The sequence below is a fragment of the Sebastes umbrosus genome, chromosome 1 (genome assembly GCF_015220745.1).
Source record: "Sebastes umbrosus isolate fSebUmb1 chromosome 1, fSebUmb1.pri, whole genome shotgun sequence".
Taxonomy (NCBI): domain Eukaryota; kingdom Metazoa; phylum Chordata; class Actinopteri; order Perciformes; family Sebastidae; genus Sebastes; species Sebastes umbrosus.
In genome coordinates, this window is record NC_051269.1 from 10,493,512 (window position 1) to 10,512,462 (window position 18,951).

Sequence of the window (18,951 nt, forward strand, 5' to 3'; positions counted from 1 at the left end):
TTACTAGGGCTGTCAAAATTAACACGAGTAATGTGTTAATGGAAATTCGCCCCTTATTTCCTTAATGCATTAATGCTAGAGTGAAGATACTGATATCATTTGAAACTAGAAAACCTAAAACCATTGGTACCAACCCTACTAGTTTGTCACGAAGGAGGCTAAATAACGATCCAAACTCAATTTTGGCAAGGAAAAACTGTCACGGCCATTTTCAAAGGGGTCCCTTGACCTCTGACCTCAAGATATGTGAATGAAAATTAGTTCTATGGGTACCCACGAGTCTCCCCTTTACAGACATGTCCACTTTATGATAATCACATGCAGTTTAGTGTAGTCATAGTCAAGTCAACACACTGACACACTGACAGCTGTTGTTGCCTGTTGGGCTGCAGTTTGCCATGTTATGATTTGAGCATATTTTTTATGCTAAATGCAGTACCTGTGAGGGTTTCTGGACAATATTTGTCATTGTTTTGTGTTGTTAATTGATTTCCAATAATAAATATTTACATACATTTGCATAAAGCAAGCATATTTATTGATAAGAGTATTAAACACTTGACAAATCTCTCTTAATGTACATTTTGAACAGATAAGAAATGTGTGAACAATAAAAAAAATATATATATATATATACATATATAAACTGGGAAAAGAAAGTTTGGAAACTTGTGTTTGGTTGATTATTTCTCTGTTGTTACAATGCTAATTGGCATTGTATTTTACATCGTTGGAAAGCCTGTTTATTTACCTTCACAATGATGTCCAACTTGTAAGGATCATGCATTTGTGGGATGAGCAGCACAGCTGATTATGTGGGGAGCGCCCAAGAAAAATTTGCCAAAATGCTCTGCCAATAGTAAACAGTGTATTCTCCTGTTGGAGTTGACTCTTGTTTTGAGTTGTTTGGTGGATTGGATGATTGAACTCTCTATCAGTAACAAGGAACAAACAAGACATATTGGCTATTTTACACTTTATTCATTTAATACACCGTCAGGAGCCTCAGTAGCGGTGGAAGATTCATACGCAGCCACAACAGCCTGGCACCTCCTCCTCATGCTGGTCACCAACCTGGTCACACGTTGCTGTGGGATGGCGTTCCATTCCTCAACCAGGATTCGTTGCAGGTCAGCCAGCGTGGTTGTGTTGGTCACTCTAACACGTACAGCACGCCCAAGCTGATCCCACAACTGTTCAGTTGGGTTTAGGTGTGGACTCTTGGCAGGCCGTTCCATTCTCTCTACTCCCACATTGTGGATGTAGTCTGTGATAACGCTGGCTCTGTGGGGGCGAGCGTTGTCATCTTGGAGGATGAAGTTAGATCCCAGATTGTGGAGATATGGGATCGCCATTGGCTGCAGAATCTCATCCCGATATCTCACTGCATTGAGATGGCCTTCAATGATGACAAGCCTTGTTTTACCAGTGAGGGAGATGCCGCCCCACACCATGACACTGCCCCCACCAAAAGCTGTTACTCCATCGGTGCAACAATCAGCATAGCGTTCTCCGCGTCGTCTCCATACTTTGACCCTGCCATCCAACTTTCGCAGACAGAACCTGGACTCATCACTGAACATGACATTCTCCCACATGTTCAGGTTCCATTGTCTGTGTGGTCGACACTGTTTACCATTGGAAGAGCATTTTGGCAAATTGTTCTTGGGTGCTACCCACATAATCAGCTGTGCTGCTCATCCCACAAATGCATGATCCTTACAAGTTGGACATCATTGTGAAGGTAAATAAACAGACTTTCTAACCATGTAAAATACAATGCCAATTAGCATTCCGAACTTTTTTTCCCCAGTTTATATATATATATATATATATATACACATACACTTGCTCTTTTATGAGAACAGTGTTGTTTCATGTGTGTAATTATCAGATCTCTCCAGGAGGTGGTGGACTCTGGTTGTCAGTGTTTTAAACAGTAGAAGAAGAAACTTCTCACGACTGCAGCTTCTGTAATGCGACATGTCGTAAAACCATCCTGATGAAATGCGGCACTCCTGAGCTGAGCAGTAGACTTGATGTTGTTTAGTTGTTGTTGAAAGAGAAACTGTCACATCAGGCTTTTACCCAGTAAGTGCAAAGCAGTTTCGGTTTAATAGTAGTTCCCCTTTGGCGCTTTTTGTTACTGAAACACGTCTTAAAACTGAAAATCCACATAATAACTGGGTGTTTCTCCTCCTGTGGAACAAGGAACTCCACTCACCGCAGTGTGTAGCAGCAGCAGCGGGTTCGTCTAGAGATCCAGACCCGAAACAAGAAGCGATGCTGGTCACCGTGTTCTGCGCTCCGAGGGACAGCCCAGAGACCACCTTCGCTCTCGATGTGTCCCCGGAGCTGGAGCTCAGAGACTTTATAGCACTGTGTGAGCTGGAATCAGGCATCCCAGCTGGGGAGATACAGGTAAGACCCACAGAGCTAACCTAGCTAAGACCCAGACTAGACCCAGACTAGACCCAGGCTCGCTGCCATGTAGCCACAGAGCTAACCTAGCTAAGACCCAGACTAGACCCAGACTAGACCCAGGCTCGCTGCCATGTAGCCACAGAGCTAACCTAGCTAAGACCCAGACTAGACCCAGACTAGACCCAGGCTCGCTGCCATGTAGCCACAGAGCTAACCTAGCTCAGAGCTAAGCTAGTTGCCGTGCTAGCATGAATCGGACCTTTGCCTTGTTGTTGGACGAGGTGTTGCGAAATCTTCGTTTATCAACAACAGACAGATATGTCAACGGTTATTAACGGTCACAAACTGTAGCTTGTCGGTGGCCGTAACCTAACTGGAAGTCAAACTAATGTAGCTAGTTAACAGACCGTTAAGGCCAACGGTTACACGAAGTTAACCTAACGGACTGGTGTTCTAACGGCTTTATCGAGCCGAATGTTTAAACTGATGTCAGTTGACGTCAGTTGACGTTAACGGCTCTCTAATGTTACATTAACGTTTATTCAAAATGTGTGTTGAACTCTACATGGATACAGTGAAGGTCACAAAGACATGTTAGCCCAACACACCTCTCACAGTTTGATGGGTTAGGGGCTGTGTGATGAGACTATTGGTAACGGTAGAGTTTTAAAGTTTATTGGGGAAGTGGAGCTCTCCGATGTCTAGTCCTAAAAACATTTAACGTTAGGTTAACGTTACGCAATGACCTAAACACATTAAATGTCAATGTTGGATTGGTGCAAAGTAACCCAGCCAACATGGGTATGTGGGCCCCACATGGGTTATGCTGGGGGTAACCGGGAACCAAGTGGGTATGGGCCCAAAATGGGCATCTTATCTGGGGCCCACTTGGATCAACTAAGTAGGTCCATGTGGCCTACCCAAGTGGGTTCTAGGTGGGTCACTAATGGGAAATTAGTGCATGGGCTCAGAATGGGCAACACAAATGGCGCCCACTTGGGTCGACTAAGTTGATCCCACATGGGCTCCCAATGTGGGCCCCCCGTGTGGGTCCTAGTTGGGTCACTACTGGGAAATTAGTGCAAGGGGCCGACATGGAAACTGTGGACAAACCCACCTACAACCCATATTTCAGGCCATGTAGGCCCCATGTAGTTCCCACATAGAACTTAAACCTGGGGCCGAGATGGGTTTTGGTTTATGTTGCCCAGATTGGGCCCATATAACACCCATTGTACCCATTATGGAACCCATGGGCAATCCCATGTACGGCCCATTTTTCAGCCCATTTACTACCCACATGGGCCCCACATACAAATGTTGGCTGGGTAATTTGACCTTCTAAATTATAAGGATTTGCTGCTTTTTTTGTACATGTTGTTGCATATACTTGCTTCCAAAATGCCTCACCTCCCTTTTGTAATTAATACAGCTTGGTCTGTTGTGAAATATGTTAGTGGGCACGCAGGAAACTGAAAGTGAAGGTGATACATTAACCTGAAACAAATACACTGACACCATGACAGTCACAGTAATATAACTTTGTTGTTCTGGGTTGTAAAGTAGTTATTGCAGTCAGGTAGACCAGTGAAATTATAGGTCTATAACATTTACAGCACAGTCTGGTTTACTTACTGAAAGGTATAGAGTTTGTAAAAGCAAGTGCCACCTAATGAGTTGTGGCAGTTGAGCTCATGAAATATCCTATCTGTGTTAAGCATGCTTCTCTTATTCAGTCATGGATTCTATTCATATGGACTGTTCTCGTGAACACGGTAAACACGACCCCGTTTGAAGGCACCAAAATATACAACGGAAGCAAGAATCTCTTAATCTTCTGCATGATGATATAAAATGTAATTCTGTATTTTCCCATAAACAGATCACATATGTAGAACAGCACCTAAAAGACACCACTCGTGCCTTGGGGAACTATGGTGTTAAGGATGGAGATGTGGTGGTTCTCAGGCAAGCTGACAGAAGGCCACCACCAACTCAGCCAGCCTTTCCAGGTAACACTCGTGTTTTATTGAGATTATGTGAAAGCTATAGATTTAGGTCTGTTGCCAAGTTCCAGTTAAGATCACAATTTCTGTACATGAAGGTCCCTTGAAATTATTCTAAGGGATTCTTCTGTGGTTTGATGTTTTTCCACAAGAAGACAGATGATGGGTTGGGACTTGACTTTGAGAGTTCAGAAATATTATTCACAATGTTGTTGACTAGTTTACTAGTCACTAGTTCTAGTTAGCAACCCTCTGACCAGCATCAAAAGTATGAGGAAAGTTAAATGCAGGTTACAGGAAGAGAAAGGGTTGATTTAAAAAAAAATATATGTTATACAGAGTTATACATCTAGGGACACAAGGCATCTAGCATCTATTTAGTGAGTTTTTGAACTTGCAAAATGTTAATAACTAGTTCACACTACTCCACTTTAGCCCTGATTTTCCACTCCCCGACAGCTTTTTGAGCTCCCCGACAAAAGCCCCAGATCAGAGGCAAATCGCCGTTGGCTCGCCACTCGCACACCGCCATTTGAGCGTCATATGTGAACTGCTTAAATACGCAAGCCGAGAGGCTCGCCGATGCCCCACAAACACAATTCCAGATATCTAGCATGCTAAATACCTGGACCTGTCGGGGACTCCGGCCACGAGCTACAGCCAGTGAGAGCGCAAGACACGAGTTGAGGGGAAACCTGAGGGAGGAGGGGTCACCTGTAACAATAGGAACTTACTGGATGTGTTGCATGTGCAACACAGAGCAAAGTTGTTGTTTCACCTTGAGGAATAAATAGTAAAAAAGAGTGTGGAAACAGGCTATATTGAGAACACGTGCCAACAATAACATCAGCATGTGTCTCACGTGTGGTATCAAATCATTTACCGTGTATTACTCACATGTTTTCGTGATAAAATGCTAGTTTGGAGACCTCATCGGGGATTCCTCCCAGTGAAAGATCTTGTAGTGTGTGCCCCCTGACGCCAGTCATCTAGTGTGAAAACCACAATGACTCAAAAGACTCCCGATTACAAGACAGCAAGTTTTATAGTGTGAACAAGTCTGCGATCTGACAATTTTGAAAGTTGTGTAGTGTGAACCTAGCTTAACCTCTCACCATTTGTCCTTTGTGCTCCTTAGGTCTGCCCCATATTGACTTTCGTTCCATCACAATCCCCGGCACCTCTTCCTCAACTAGTCAACGTGGTGCCATAAGACCGCAGCAGCCACAAACTTCACAGCAGCAGCTGCCACCACAGCCTCAGTCGCAGCCTCAGCCTCAACAGCAGCCGCAGCGCGCCACACAATCTTCCACGCCAACGGCCTTTCGCGGCTCCTCTCCTCAGGGGCTGGATGACCCCGCCTTACTCCAGCAGATGCTATTATCCAATCCACATGAGCTTTCACTACTCAAGGAGCGAAACCCGCCGCTTGCTGAGGCCCTGCTGAGCGGAGACTTAGGTAAACAAAGAAGAGTTGTTGATGTTACATGCCACGGTTTCTGTTGATGCTCTTTTACTTTTAATCAGATTTGAACCGGTCATGTTGTAACCGACTATTTCCTCAGAGCGTTTCACCAAAGTGCTGGCAGAGCAACAGCAGGATCGAGCCAAGAGAGAGCAAGAGAGGATCAGACTTCTGACTGCTGATCCTTTCGATTTGGATGCCCAAGCAAAGATTGAGGAGGACATCAGGTATGGGGCGGAGACCATAGGTTGTGTTGACCACTTGTGAATATTCATAACACAACACATAATACCCTTCGTCTTCAGCATGGTACAGCCTCAGTTTTTCCTTCCGTAACAAGATATTGTGGTGTAATAATATGTCATATAATGATATTTTCATGAATTTGACTGTACTATTTAGAACTAACATAAAGGAAAGCAGCATGTTTTCATTCTTTTTAAAAAGTCCCTTACTGTTGGATTTGTGCTCATTCCAGGCAGCACAATGTGGAAGAAAACATGACCATTGCGATGGAGGAGGCCCCAGAAAGCTTTGGACAGGTGGTTATGCTCTACATTAACTGCAAAGTCAATGGGCACCCTGTGAAAGCTTTTGTGGACTCAGGTAATGAGCATTAAATCCTGATCCCATTTGTAGTAGTTACAATTTTCTGGCCATGACCCGGAATGGTTCTGAAATGTTGGTGTGCTACGTTGTGGTTTAGTTTTTGTGTGTGGCTTAATAGATAAACAAGATAACAGTGTATTTAGTTTTGCATTTAATGTGCTCAAATAATAGACTGATTCACGCAGGTCTGCATGTCTGTAAATGATAAACGATTTCAGCCGCTTGTATCTGTGTATTCATTCCCCTTGTGATCTTTACAAGACCCGTATGACTCAGCCAATGTCGGGAAGAGTAACCTCATCCTGGAGCACAGAAATATGATCCACTTATATTGTACCGTCTGGATTTACACAGCATTGTATTCCCCTCTTCATTGCAAAGGCCATTTTCTATTTTTGTTTAGAGTAAACATTTTGTAGAGCCCTGACGTTCCTTGTTTTTAGGAGCCCAGATGACCATCATGAGCCAAGCGTGTGCTGAGCGCTGTAACATCATGCGGCTGGTGGACCGTCGCTGGGCCGGGATTGCCAAGGGAGTGGGCACCCAAAAGATCATTGGCAGAGTTCATTTGGGTGAGTGTTGGGTTTTTGTTAAGTAATAGTAATACACTCCATTATAACATCAGATTAGTTCCCAGAAAAACATTAAGGTAGGATACTCTCCTACTTACCAACAGTCAGACAAACTCTGCATGCCATTTGAAAACGTGCTGAATGGTTGGATAGCCTAGCTCAGTACAATTACTGTATGTCTTTGTGTCCACTTCCTATTTATGCTCACCCATAGTTATGGAGTATTTGATCTATTCCTTCAACTGCATCCATATTCAAGTCTCTGCATGACATTTCAGTGTAGTTTAAATTGTGTTGTCTCGTTGCGTTCATGTAGCTCAGGTCCAGATAGAGGGGGACTTCCTTCCGTGTTCTTTCTCCATCTTGGAGGACCAGCCAATGGACATGCTGCTTGGCCTGGATATGCTCAAGAGACATCAGGTGTGATTCCCTTTTTTTATCTGATCACATTTTGACATAATACAGGGCTTTCTATTTCCTGTTCTCTGTATACTGTAATGTACAGGAAAGTTGGAAGAAAAATCAGGGAGCATCATTTGTCCTGTTTTTCTTGGTAGTGTTCGATCGACCTGAAGAAGAACACACTTCTAATAGGCACCACAGGCACCGAGACTCGCTTCCTGTCTGAGGCGGAGCTGCCAGAGTGTGCCCGACTGGCATACGGAACAGAGGGGCGCGAAGACGCCCGTCCGGACGAGATAGCTGACAGAGAACTGGCAGAGGCACTTCAGAGGTCCATACAGGAAAGCGGTAAGAAACAGTCTCCCATCTCTGCACTTCAGCCTGTTTTTCATTGGGCTTGTTTCAGCTCTGTTAGAACCACATTTTGCATGTGCCACTTAAAGCTTCTTACTCTCAACCCCATTTTATGCAGTCATCTGAATTTTCAGTCACATGATCACTTCATGTCATCACCTCAGCAAATTAGATGTGTTTTAGAATAAGATGAGGTCTGGAAATTGAGAGATGTCTGTCAGCAAAAATATAAGCAGCACATGTAAGAAAAGAATCAAGCTTTTTAGGCTTAAAGGGAAACACTCGTGATTAGGTTTGGTTTTCGCTCGTTTCCTGTATGTAGAGTGTCCTTGGGTTATGTGACAGGGCAAATTTATTATAATGATTTGAAAGCATTTATTAGGGCTGTCAATAATAACGCGTTAACGCAAATTAGTTTTAACGGCAGTAATTTCTTTAACGCATTAACGCAACTCGCGATTTTTAGTTTGCAGCGGGCTCAGTTTTAAATTGATTGACAACCCTAGTATTTATATTTGGTGGTTATTTAGCTAACGCTTCATTAGCAGTCATTGTCTCTATATGATAGTTAATATAAACTATATATACCACAGAACAGTCTTCTGTATGCCTTTGATTAGTTTTTAGCTGCCCTTTGTGTGTGATGTTTTCGTCATTTACTATGTTTTTAAACACCTATATCGAGAGGAACTTTGAAGAAAACACTTCAGCACCGATGGCTCCGTTATCAGTGCTAATCAACAGTAGTGAGCGTGTCTTATTGCAGTGAGTTCAGCATTGACTGGTACATTTTGTCAGACTCTGTGTTAGCCAGCAGTGCAGATGGATCTCTGAAGGAGTGTGAGAACCAATACCAATAGAATAGTGCCAATAGAAATGTAGGTGGTTATTTGTATGAGCAGGACAATCACACACAGTAAGTCAGTAGGAGACCACAGCAACGCTACAGAAATGTATTTAATTCTTCAAAGGATAACAAAACTGAGACCCTTTCTCATAATTACAATTTCTGTATGAACAGGTTGAACAATGACTGAAAAAAGCCTGTACAGTGTTGACACACTAATGACTATCCCCCAGTGTTTCAAACAAAAGACTTGCAAGTTAAATCAAGTAGAGTTAAACTGTTAAAGTCACATTGTTTTCTCAGATATGTGAGATAGCTTTCTAGTGATTATGAAATGACAGCGGTCTCATAATTATGAGAGGTTTCTCTGTATTAATAGTTTGTAACTATAATAGTTTGTTTTGATTTTTGTCATGATATACTGTATAAGAATATTGTGATATATAAAGTTACATATTCTGTAATAGAGGAGTTTCTTTCCCACTCCTACTTGGGTATAAAAGTAACTGTCCGAGCTGTGAGCAGAAAGTGGTGTCGTCTCCACCGGTTGGAGGTGTGTTGTAACATTGGAGACTGTCAAAATCACGTTAAGTGTTTCCCTTTAATGCTTTTAAGGCTTACATTAACATTTGTGCGATCGCCATTGATACACTCAGTCTTTTATTGTTTCCATCGACCAGTCATGTCCGGTAATGGCTGCACATTGCAAATGGAATTCAGACAAAAAGCTTAGAGCAGTAGAGTTGCAATGAATTTGTGGGGCCATGTTGTGGAATGAGCAAATCCTCCACTAGAGAAGAGGCGTCAATCATATGTTGAATCAATTTTAGTCTTGATTTTAAGGGATTTTGATCAAATGTCTTACTGACGTGACCTCAATTTTCTGAGTTGTGACAGGTCATGTGATTACACTGTGACCTCTCGGTTAGAACCTGTTAGGCTCAAGTTGTTTTTTTGGATGACACTTTTCACATCTGCGCGTGTGAAAAGGCTGACAGGTTGGTGCATGCTCTGTGTGTGACCGCTAACTTTCTACCGTCCCTTTGCATGATGTGTGTGTGGTGTGTGCCCTAACCCCTGAGCAGGACAGCACTGATGCATTTGGAGACAGCTGGAGAGAGCCCGACCAACCAGGTACTGCAAATTCACAAGTCCATTGCGAGTGCTAAGTCCATTGCTATTTATGTTTTTTAATTTGCTGTTATTTTGCTGCTGCATTGGTTAATTGATGTTGTACTTTTGTTTCTACATATTCATGTATTTATTCTGAATACATATAACTGTTAAAAATAGGAAAAAAGTAGCACAAACTACGTATATATGTGCGCAGCAGGTATTCAAGAATTTGACATGAGTGCCTGTAAGGAAATTTGTGTTTTGGGTTGTTTTCTTAAATCCAAAGTCCACACACTGTTTCATTCCCAGTTATATTTTCTCTTACAATAGACACTGCAGATGGACAAACTACCTCACCGCAGCCCCCACCATTTACATTACCCAGAACCTTAGACCAAATGTCCTCATCCACCTCCTCTTCCCAAAGCCCTTCCTCTGGCCAGCCCCAAACCCTGGATCGCTCTCAGTCTGCCCCGGGCGCCATGGAGCAGGCCTCAGCACCAGGGCCATGCCATGACCAACCTGGCATCCAGGAGCTTCCTCGGCCTTCGTCCTCAGCAGAGGATGCTGGTTCTACGTCTCATCAGGTCCACCCTCACCCTCTGCCTGTTCATAGCAACTCCAAAGTGCCCCCTGCACCCAGTCCATCAGCAGACGTCCTCCGTACATGTACCCCTCCTGCGGACATGACTACAGTACCCCAGTATCTGGGGGATGAGGTACAGCCTGGCAACACAGAGGGGGATACTGAATCAGATGAGGTGATGAACAGCCCCATGCGCCCCCATCCAGAGGAACTTTCCCCCATTCAACCCATGGAGCAGGAGGCGACTGAGTCCGACACCGCCGACGCCACAGAAGCCTGTCCGGGTGCTCCGAGCCAACCGGACTCGGTCGAGATGGAGTCCCCAACCGCCTCCCAGGGCGTCGCATCCTCTGAGAGGGACCAGCCCGAAGGAGAGCACTGCTCCGGCTCTGACAGTATCCCGTCACTGGCGGCCGCTCTGATGGAGCTTCACGAGCTCCTGGTGTCCAACAACCGCGCACAGTCCCAAAACCGGAGCACCTCCTGCTCCCCCTCGCATCCATTCAAACAGGAAACAGACGAAGAAGCGGCTCCCGAGCCGCGTCAGCCGTCGCCCGAAAACCCCCAGCATATCCCCTCTACTGCCATCACAGCCGGTGCAGAACCAAGCGATGCCAAAGCCAACCATGCTGCTGCTGTGTCTGATGAGGGACCATCTAAGTGTCTTGCGCCTGACCTCTCTGGCCAGGATGAGCATCTGGGCGGGGATACAGCAGAGACTGTGGAGGGACAAGGACCACCACAGTGTCCAGATGGCTCCGGGGAGAGGAGGGCAGATAGATGTGGGCAAGATGAAGCAAATAACATCAGCAGTTGTCAGCCTGAGCCAGAGGTTCCTCCTGATCCCGCAGGGGACCTGGAGTTCAGGGAACCTCCCGAGGGGCAACAGGGGAGAGGGGTCGCAGACGGACGAGCCTCTGGCACCAACACCCCAGACACTCTCGGCCTCCAGACTGAGCACACTTTCCTCAGCCCTCTGTCTATGGCAGTGGGCTCACCGGAGGAGGTCTCCAGCACCTCCTCCCCCTCTTCCCCTCCTCTCGCTCAGGCTCCCCAGCTGACATCTCCAGCCCCTCTTCTCCCTTCTCCGCATCCCTTTATAGAACAATTTCCAGCTGAGCACATCCAGAGAATCCAGGCAGCAGGGTTTTCTGCCGGGGAGGCTGCAGAGGCACTGGAACAAGCCCATGGGGTCGTGGAGCTAGCCCTGCTGGCACTACTAGCCCGCAGTATCACTGTGCCCACCTAAGACTCATAACTACGTCATACGAGTCCTCAGCCTCCCACTCAGCATCTGTCTTATTTATACCTTGTTACTGATCCAGATGTCTCAGTCCCTTCTTAACAGGGAGCACGTATAAACACAGGGAAACGCTGTCTCTTGGTTTTGTCGTACAGAATATCCAAGAACAAACAAGGACAACTGGTGATAACTTTTCTGGATATTGCAGATATGTGAGGTGTGTTTGCATGCAGATGTTTTGGGTGGCCACCATTGGTTTTTAGAGATTTGGTATGGTAGATTGATTTTTCTTCTTGTTTTGTCGTCCAACATTGACACATTATTAAATGCCCAATGTATGATTGATTTTTTTCGCCATTAAACTTTATTATAATTTCCCCCTTTTGATACGTCACAAAAAAATAATATTGTTTAAGTTGTGGAACAAAATCTAAAAAACGGAGTAGCGTTACTCCTACTCGCCGTTCCCGAATAACTGTCTGGTGAGCTTTAGATTATTCAGCACAAATATGGATTATATGAATTGAAGCAATTTGCTGATGAATAAAGCATCATGTTGATTTTTATGTTTGGAGCTCCTTCAATTCACAAATCAGAGCCCAATGATGGAGATGCTAGATTGTGGGAAGCGCCGCAGTTTAGAAGTGTTGACCATTTATGATCAAGTTTACAAATCATTTCTCCAGATAAGTGGAAGCCCCCCTTTTATCCACGGTCGTCATCGCACTGAAATATCAAGTGAGCCACAAGTGCGTTTGTTGACGTATGATAGGAGATGGCATTTTTTCGATTCAGTATGTGTATTACAGAAGGTATCTTGTACTGTATGTATTATTTTCCACAGTTTGGAAGCTTTGCCATGTGTAGATTACAAAACCGTTTGTAGCTCCTGTTCAGAAAGTCCTTTTTATTTTGTGTCAAATCATCACTGTGTGTGTTCAGACCTTAAAAACATCCATTTTCATTTTGTAATTGTTAGAATATTGCCATGTCAGTACGTCATATATCAAGGATTTTAATGGCTTTATTTGAGTCATATACCAACAATGTTCAGGCAGATTGAATTATCTACTTTTATCTTGTATGAAATTTTAAATTGCAAATAAAATGGAACTAGTATTTGTACACTGCGTGTGAATTTATTTAGTACTTCCTGCAAATAAATGCAGTGTGATTAGAGCTGCATTTTAATAATCAAGTCATCACATTCTTCATATATATATATATATATATACACAGTGGTAACCACAAAAAAAATCAATGTGCTCAACTAAATCAACTTTTCCATGCAACAGGAAACAAACAGGAAATGCTACAATATGTGCACCAATGCACCAACAGGGTGTGAACAAAATGTTCAAGTGGAGTGACAGAAATGCTCTTCAGATTAACACAAAGCAAATGGAAGAAATTGTATTTGGTTCACTATCTGATTCTCATAAAGTTCCTATTGTTTCATTCATAATGAGAAAATCCAGCAGGTATTTTCATATTAATATTTGGGCGTAATGATAGATCATCTGTTATCTTGGAAAGACCACATTGAATTTGTCTGTATAAAGACAAAACAAAGAATTTACTTTCTCTGCCGCCTCAGGTCTTTTGGGGCGAGTAAACAAATTCTTCTTTTGTTTTTTACTTCTGTGCTTATGAGTTCTACAGTATTGTTATACTAGATGGTACAAGAGTTTGTCCACTACTTTAAAGTCAAAACTGCTCCACCAAATGAAAATCTGCTCAAAGATTGTAGGTCAACCCCTTGAGAAACTCTATGAATCAGCCTATCATAATAACATAATAAGGCTGGCTAAAACACCATCGTCTCTGACCTCCAACCATGTTTTGAAGAGTGAATATGAATTGTTACCATCAAATCGGAGATACAAGGTTCCACGATTTAATAAGGTTAGACTGAAGAAGCACTCTTTTGTGCACCAATCAATCCTAAAACTAAATATGGAGCCTAATCCCAGATCAAATGTACATTGAAGGGCCCTGAAATATTTTATTCTTTCCCTAAATGTGAGAAGCTCCTTTGTGTAATGCATTGTGGGAAAATGGTGTTTCTCAGGTATGCAAACTGACCTTTTTGAATATATTTTGCCACTTTTGTAATGTGGACACCTTACTTACTCAAAACCTGCTAAGAATTAGGGCTGTGACTAATATCAGTTCATCTGCCAATCGTCTTTATTTTATGAATCATTTGGCCTATCAAATGTCTGAAAACAGGGAAAAATCTGAATTTCTCAGAGCCCAAGGCGACATCGACACATTGCTTGTTTTGTTCAACCAACAGTCTAAAACCCTAAAACATTACATTTACATCCATAAAAGACCAGCAAGCCACCATTCATTCAATTTTGAACTGGGACACAACTAGACAAAAGAGCCACACCTGCTTCCTGTTTCAGTGATTGCTGCTCAGTGAAGCTCAGACTGCATCTGACGACGGTGTGGCTCTGGTGCAAATGAAGAATGCTTCAGTAGATAAACACATCCACTGTTGCACTTTGGTCATAGTTTGAATATAAAGAGTCCTGGTGGTGGCGGCCTTGTGTGAAAGAGCAGTTCCAGACTGAGGCGTTATGGCTCAATTTGACTGTACAGATGAAAACAGCCAGTGTTTCTCCAATCAACACTCCTACTTTGGAGATAGTCATCCAGTGAATCATTTGATTTCACAATTACAAACCATGAAGACAAGAGAGCCACTTTCTCCAGGGTTTTCTCTGGAAACAAACAGCACAGAGGAGGACACCGGAGGCCTTGGTGAGGGCAGTGACTCCCTGAATGAGGGTTGCAGGTAAGGAGGACCACATGGGGCATCTAGAAAACGTCAGTAAACTTTGTTTGTAAGATTGTGAATATGAAATATATTTGTCCTTTTTTTTAGTCCTCCCACAGACATGTCTTCAGCTCTCAGGTCGGTGGCCTTAATGCGCACGTTGGATTTGAAAAAAATGCACGGTGCATATGTGCCCAAGCTGTTCTCCGTACCGAGACTTGAGGAGGACAATCCAGCTTTGTCTCCATCAGATGATGAGGATGAAAGTACAGAAGGGTAAGAGATGCTGTAAATCTTTATAATCTGTTCTACTTTCAACTAAATGTGGCCTGCTTAATAAACGCAGGGCAGCAGATCCAGCTGAGGAGGAAGCGCTGACTTTAACATTCCAGTCAAAGTACATTAATTTCTGTAAGTTTACCTTTCTCCTTGTTGTCTGTTATTGAATAGTGTAACCTTTAAATTACCTAAAGTCTGCATTTGTTCCTGCAGTCCCACTCTATCAGGACTACTGCCTGCAGGCGGTGAGAGATGATCTGTACAGACTGAGCAAGAGTTTTGTGTCTGAACTGATAACGCCCCAGCATCTGCCAGGTCTGCAGTCCCGTCTTCTCGATCAATGCAGCTCTGAAGCTACATCCCCTCAATTAAACCTTCGAGCTTCAGCGACTCCATCCTCGCCTCTACCTCACACAGTCAGGGTGACTCCATGCACCCTTTGGCGAGATCTTGAAGAGGTGAAGGCGTCCGGCCTGCTCGGCAGCTTGACAACCAGAGAGATTTGCCTTCAGGAGGTGTGGAAAGCTCATTATTTCATGTTTTACACTTCATTATAACCAATATGATGCATTCTAGAGCAGCCTTATCTAATTGGAATCTTGTGACATTAAAATCAGATGACATAAAAATGAACAAGACAGAAGTGTAAAAAAAAATGATTGGCCTTGTGGCACTGAAATGCTCAGAAAAAAAAACAAGCTATTTGCTACTAATGTCATAAGTGTAAAGTATGGCAACACTGAACAGACCTATAGCGTGTCATGCTCAGCTTTATGGCTAAACCTGCTGTACCCATCTTTTCAGCATGTTGACGTGTATGTTAGGCTACTGTTGGATAACCACGCTCATGATCAGCATACAGCATTTTGGATCAGATTTTGCGAGTGATTGACAGCTGCCTCTGCTGAATGAACAGCCAACAGGAACGCTCTTTCTCTGAAATGACCTGTGATTGGCCAAAGTCTCCAAAGAGAGCCTTTAGCGTTTTTACGTTACCTGAAGGCCACCGTAGTTCTCCGTCACACTTGTGAAACTGCAGTAACGTGAGCCGCAGAGTGCAAAACTGTGGTACCATCAGCCGCCGTCTGACTTCCGTTGCTCCTAAAGTCGTGTTATTATGGTAAAGGTGACCTCTGAGAGAGGCAAACAGTCTTACCATGGTTTTGCTCTCGGCGGCTCACATTACCGCAGTCTCAGAAAGAGAGAAGTGAGCGGAGGGGTACTCAGTTGGTTGCATTCTGCAACCACACCCCCAGATGCAGTCAAATCCTACACACTATACCTTTTAATACTTTCTGCCTTCCCTGCTGTATCTGGTGCACTCGGCCTCTGCATGCATTCAGCTTCCTTTTTTTAAAGGCTCAGTAGCTTCATAAACAGATGGCCACTGTAGTTTCTGGGAAACCTTTGTCAAACAGGAGTTAATAGTACATTTAGCTGGGGACTATTTTCAGCGACGGAATAATACACGTTATGCATTTTTTATAGTTTTTGGAAAACAATGGAGGTTTATGGCAAAGAGGAATGAGCTTTGAATGCACAGGCATTACTTGTTGGTAGGATCAATTCAAGTTTGTGTTTTTCATGCGATTGCCTGACAACAAGAAACAGAACCATCAGCCTCATCTCTTCACTGTTTACAATGCTTTTGAAGGTTTAGTGTGACAGTTGAAGTCTGTCTTAATTCTTGTTCTCTCATTTTTCTCCCTGTGAAGTCGATGTTCGAGTTGATCGGCTCTGAGGCGTCTTACCTGAGGAGCCTTGGAGTTGCTGTCAATCACTTCTATGCGTCGAAGCCCCTGAAACGGACCCTGAAACAAATGGAGCATCACGTTTTGTTTTCCAATATTCGTCGCGTGATGGCAGCCAGTGAAAAGTGAGAGCTCCACATACCAGTACCTCTTCTTCTATTTTATTGGTGTCTGAGCATGGTTTCCTGTCTCTTCTAGGTTTCTTATGGATCTGGAGATTCGACTGGGAGAGAGTGTGTTAATATCTCAGGTTGGAGACATTGTGCTGCAGCACTGCTCCGAGCTTCGCAGCCTCTATGTGCCGTATGTGACTAACATGATGTACCAAGAGGCTCTTGTCAACCAGCTGCTGTAAGTCTCTGTTCTGTACTTGATATCGCTGCTGGTACTTATCATAAGACACATTCAATCACATGACATCTCTTCTTTTTTCAAGGCAGCAGAACAGAGACTTTCTGTATTCAATCAAGAAGCTGGAGAGTGACCCAGTGTGCCAGAGACAGAGCCTGAAGTCATTCCTCATCCTTCCCTTCCAGAGAATTACTCGTATTAAACTCATCCTTGAGGTAGACGGCTGATATTTGAATTAATATGCATCCAAATATATATTTTTTTTAACTTCTTTCAGAAGTCAACTAAGGTTTCTGTTGGGTTTTCTTTCATTTCAGAGCATCCTGAAACTGACTGAACCAGGCTCTGACTCAATTTCAAACCTCGAAAAAGCAATAGAAGCCATCCATGAGGTAATATAGTTTTACATTCAAGTGTTCGGATCTGTGCATTCATGCTGAGACGGAGCTGAACAGCGGAATGAGCTGAGCTTGTTATTGATCAAAAAACGGTGTCTCTTGTCTGCTCTGACCAGATTGTGACTGAGTGTGACAAGGGGGTCCGAAAAATGAAACAAATTGAGGAGCTGGTCTGCCTGGAGATGCTGCTGGATTTTGGCAAAGTTAAGGTGACAAGTTTCTTTTTTTTTCTCACTAAGATTTCTAACAGAATTGATTGCCATCTGCAGGTTACATAACAGAATCAAGTCTGTTGTAAATTCTGCCTCTTCCTCCATCCAGTCCGTCCCTCTGGTCGTAAGCGGGCGTTTTCTGGTGCACCAGGGTCCCATGAGACAGCTGACTGTGGAGACCTCTTACAACTCAAGAGTGTCATCCATCAGCGTGTACCTCCACCTCTTCAGTGACCTTTTGATCATCTCCTCCAAAAAGTAAACGGGGCTATTACTAACCATTACTTTTCTTCTTTTTTTTTTTTAACACCACACATCCTAGTTTTGGTAATACACTTTAAACCAGACTGTGTTTTCTCTCTCTCCACATCACGTCAGGGCTCAGAGGTTCATCGTCATGGATCATGCTGAATTCCCGGGACATGTGCACGTTGAGCGTCTGAACACTGCGACCCTGGGTCTACCCTCAGACTCCTTCCTGTTGCATCTCTCTCAAAGTCACTCAGGACAGCCGATCGCCATGATACTTGTTGCACACACAAGGTACGAGTGGACATCTTTTTATACAGTTTTAATGACTAATAAATCGCCTTTAGCAGCCAGTCATCCATCTGTTTGTTTTTTATTTAATTGCAGGTCAGATAAAGAGGCGTGGATGAAAGCGCTGTCGTCTAAACAGTGATGGAAACCTGATTCTGCCATTTTGATTTTATACATCAAACTTGGGTCGTTTTAACTTGCACATTACTAATATATATTTTGATTTTTATTTATAATTGAAAGACTTTGATAACTTGTTCACTCTTTAGATTTATCTTAACGTGACTGTACTTAGTAATCTTGATAAAGGCACTCTAGAGCACCATACGACACAACATGTAGGATTCAAACATGCACTGAATTTGTCACAATTAGCAGACACAAAATGTGAAGGGATACTTTTTTATTATTGGGAATAGATTTTTTTCACTTGTATTAAAATGACAGCCTCTTTTAAGCAATGTGCCCTTTTATTTTTCTAATAAAAAAAGATTTTCTGACCTTGTCATATCAGCCACAAAAATGCCTCAAACTGAATAAAGATGGTAACGAGTACTTGACAACAGTCCCTGATCTTCTCACTGTGAAATACTGACAAAATACTGAATACAAAACCACTAAGCAAACAATGTTTTGACTGTGTGTTGGTGCTTTTAGAATATATTAACAGGAATCCCTGAAACACTGGAAAGATGCCAGGGAAAAGAAAGCATTTTAGCTGTATCACGTTGATATAACCACAGTCCCAGACAATATCTGGTCTCATATCATGATGAACACCCTGCTGACATAAGATGGGAGAATTTAAGACATTTCAGAATTAAAAATCAATCTCGACAGCAGTGATTACAGCCTTAGAGGAAATAATCTATTTAATCTCAACAGCAGCTTCTTCAATCTCATCCTGAGGAATCTGAAACACTCCCAGTTCAGCTGTTAAGTGTAATCCCTCAAATGCAAACACCCAGAATTACCTTATTTAGACCTCCAGTTCACCTCAATGGCCTC

General features: G+C 43.3%; 2 protein-coding genes across 5 annotated transcripts; both read left to right on the forward strand.

Moving 5' to 3' along the window:
• The first annotated feature begins 1,933 nt into the window (after positions 1-1,933).
• On the forward strand, positions 1,934-12,749 carry ddi2 (DNA-damage inducible protein 2). Of its 4 annotated transcripts, XM_037773793.1 has the most exons (11): positions 1,934-2,091; positions 2,212-2,421; positions 4,307-4,436; positions 5,569-5,889; positions 5,996-6,122; positions 6,374-6,501; positions 6,948-7,076; positions 7,393-7,496; positions 7,634-7,826; positions 9,765-9,813; positions 10,126-10,226. In XM_037773793.1, exons 2-10 carry the CDS (start codon positions 2,284-2,286, stop codon positions 9,773-9,775), a joined length of 1,281 nt encoding a protein of 426 aa, XP_037629721.1. In that variant the 5' UTR covers positions 1,934-2,091; positions 2,212-2,283; the 3' UTR covers positions 9,776-9,813; positions 10,126-10,226. The 4 variants fall into 4 exon arrangements, with proteins under 4 accessions (XP_037629721.1, XP_037629701.1, XP_037629713.1 ...); XM_037773773.1 differs by lacking the exon at positions 9,765-9,813 and having other exon boundaries at positions 10,126-12,749; XM_037773785.1 differs by lacking the exon at positions 9,765-9,813 and having other exon boundaries at positions 1,953-2,091; positions 2,206-2,421; positions 10,126-12,749.
• A 1,254-nt stretch (positions 12,750-14,003) lies between these two features.
• Positions 14,004-18,508, forward strand: si:ch73-15b2.5 (rho guanine nucleotide exchange factor 19). The gene is made up of 12 exons (XM_037764372.1): positions 14,004-14,430; positions 14,521-14,688; positions 14,759-14,823; positions 14,905-15,206; positions 16,407-16,567; positions 16,641-16,793; positions 16,879-17,008; positions 17,111-17,185; positions 17,308-17,400; positions 17,513-17,661; positions 17,782-17,946; positions 18,040-18,508. The coding sequence occupies exons 1-12, from the start codon at positions 14,213-14,215 to the stop codon at positions 18,083-18,085; spliced, it is 1,725 nt and encodes a 574-aa protein (XP_037620300.1). The 5' UTR covers positions 14,004-14,212; the 3' UTR covers positions 18,086-18,508.
• The last annotated feature ends 443 nt before the right edge of the window (positions 18,509-18,951 follow it).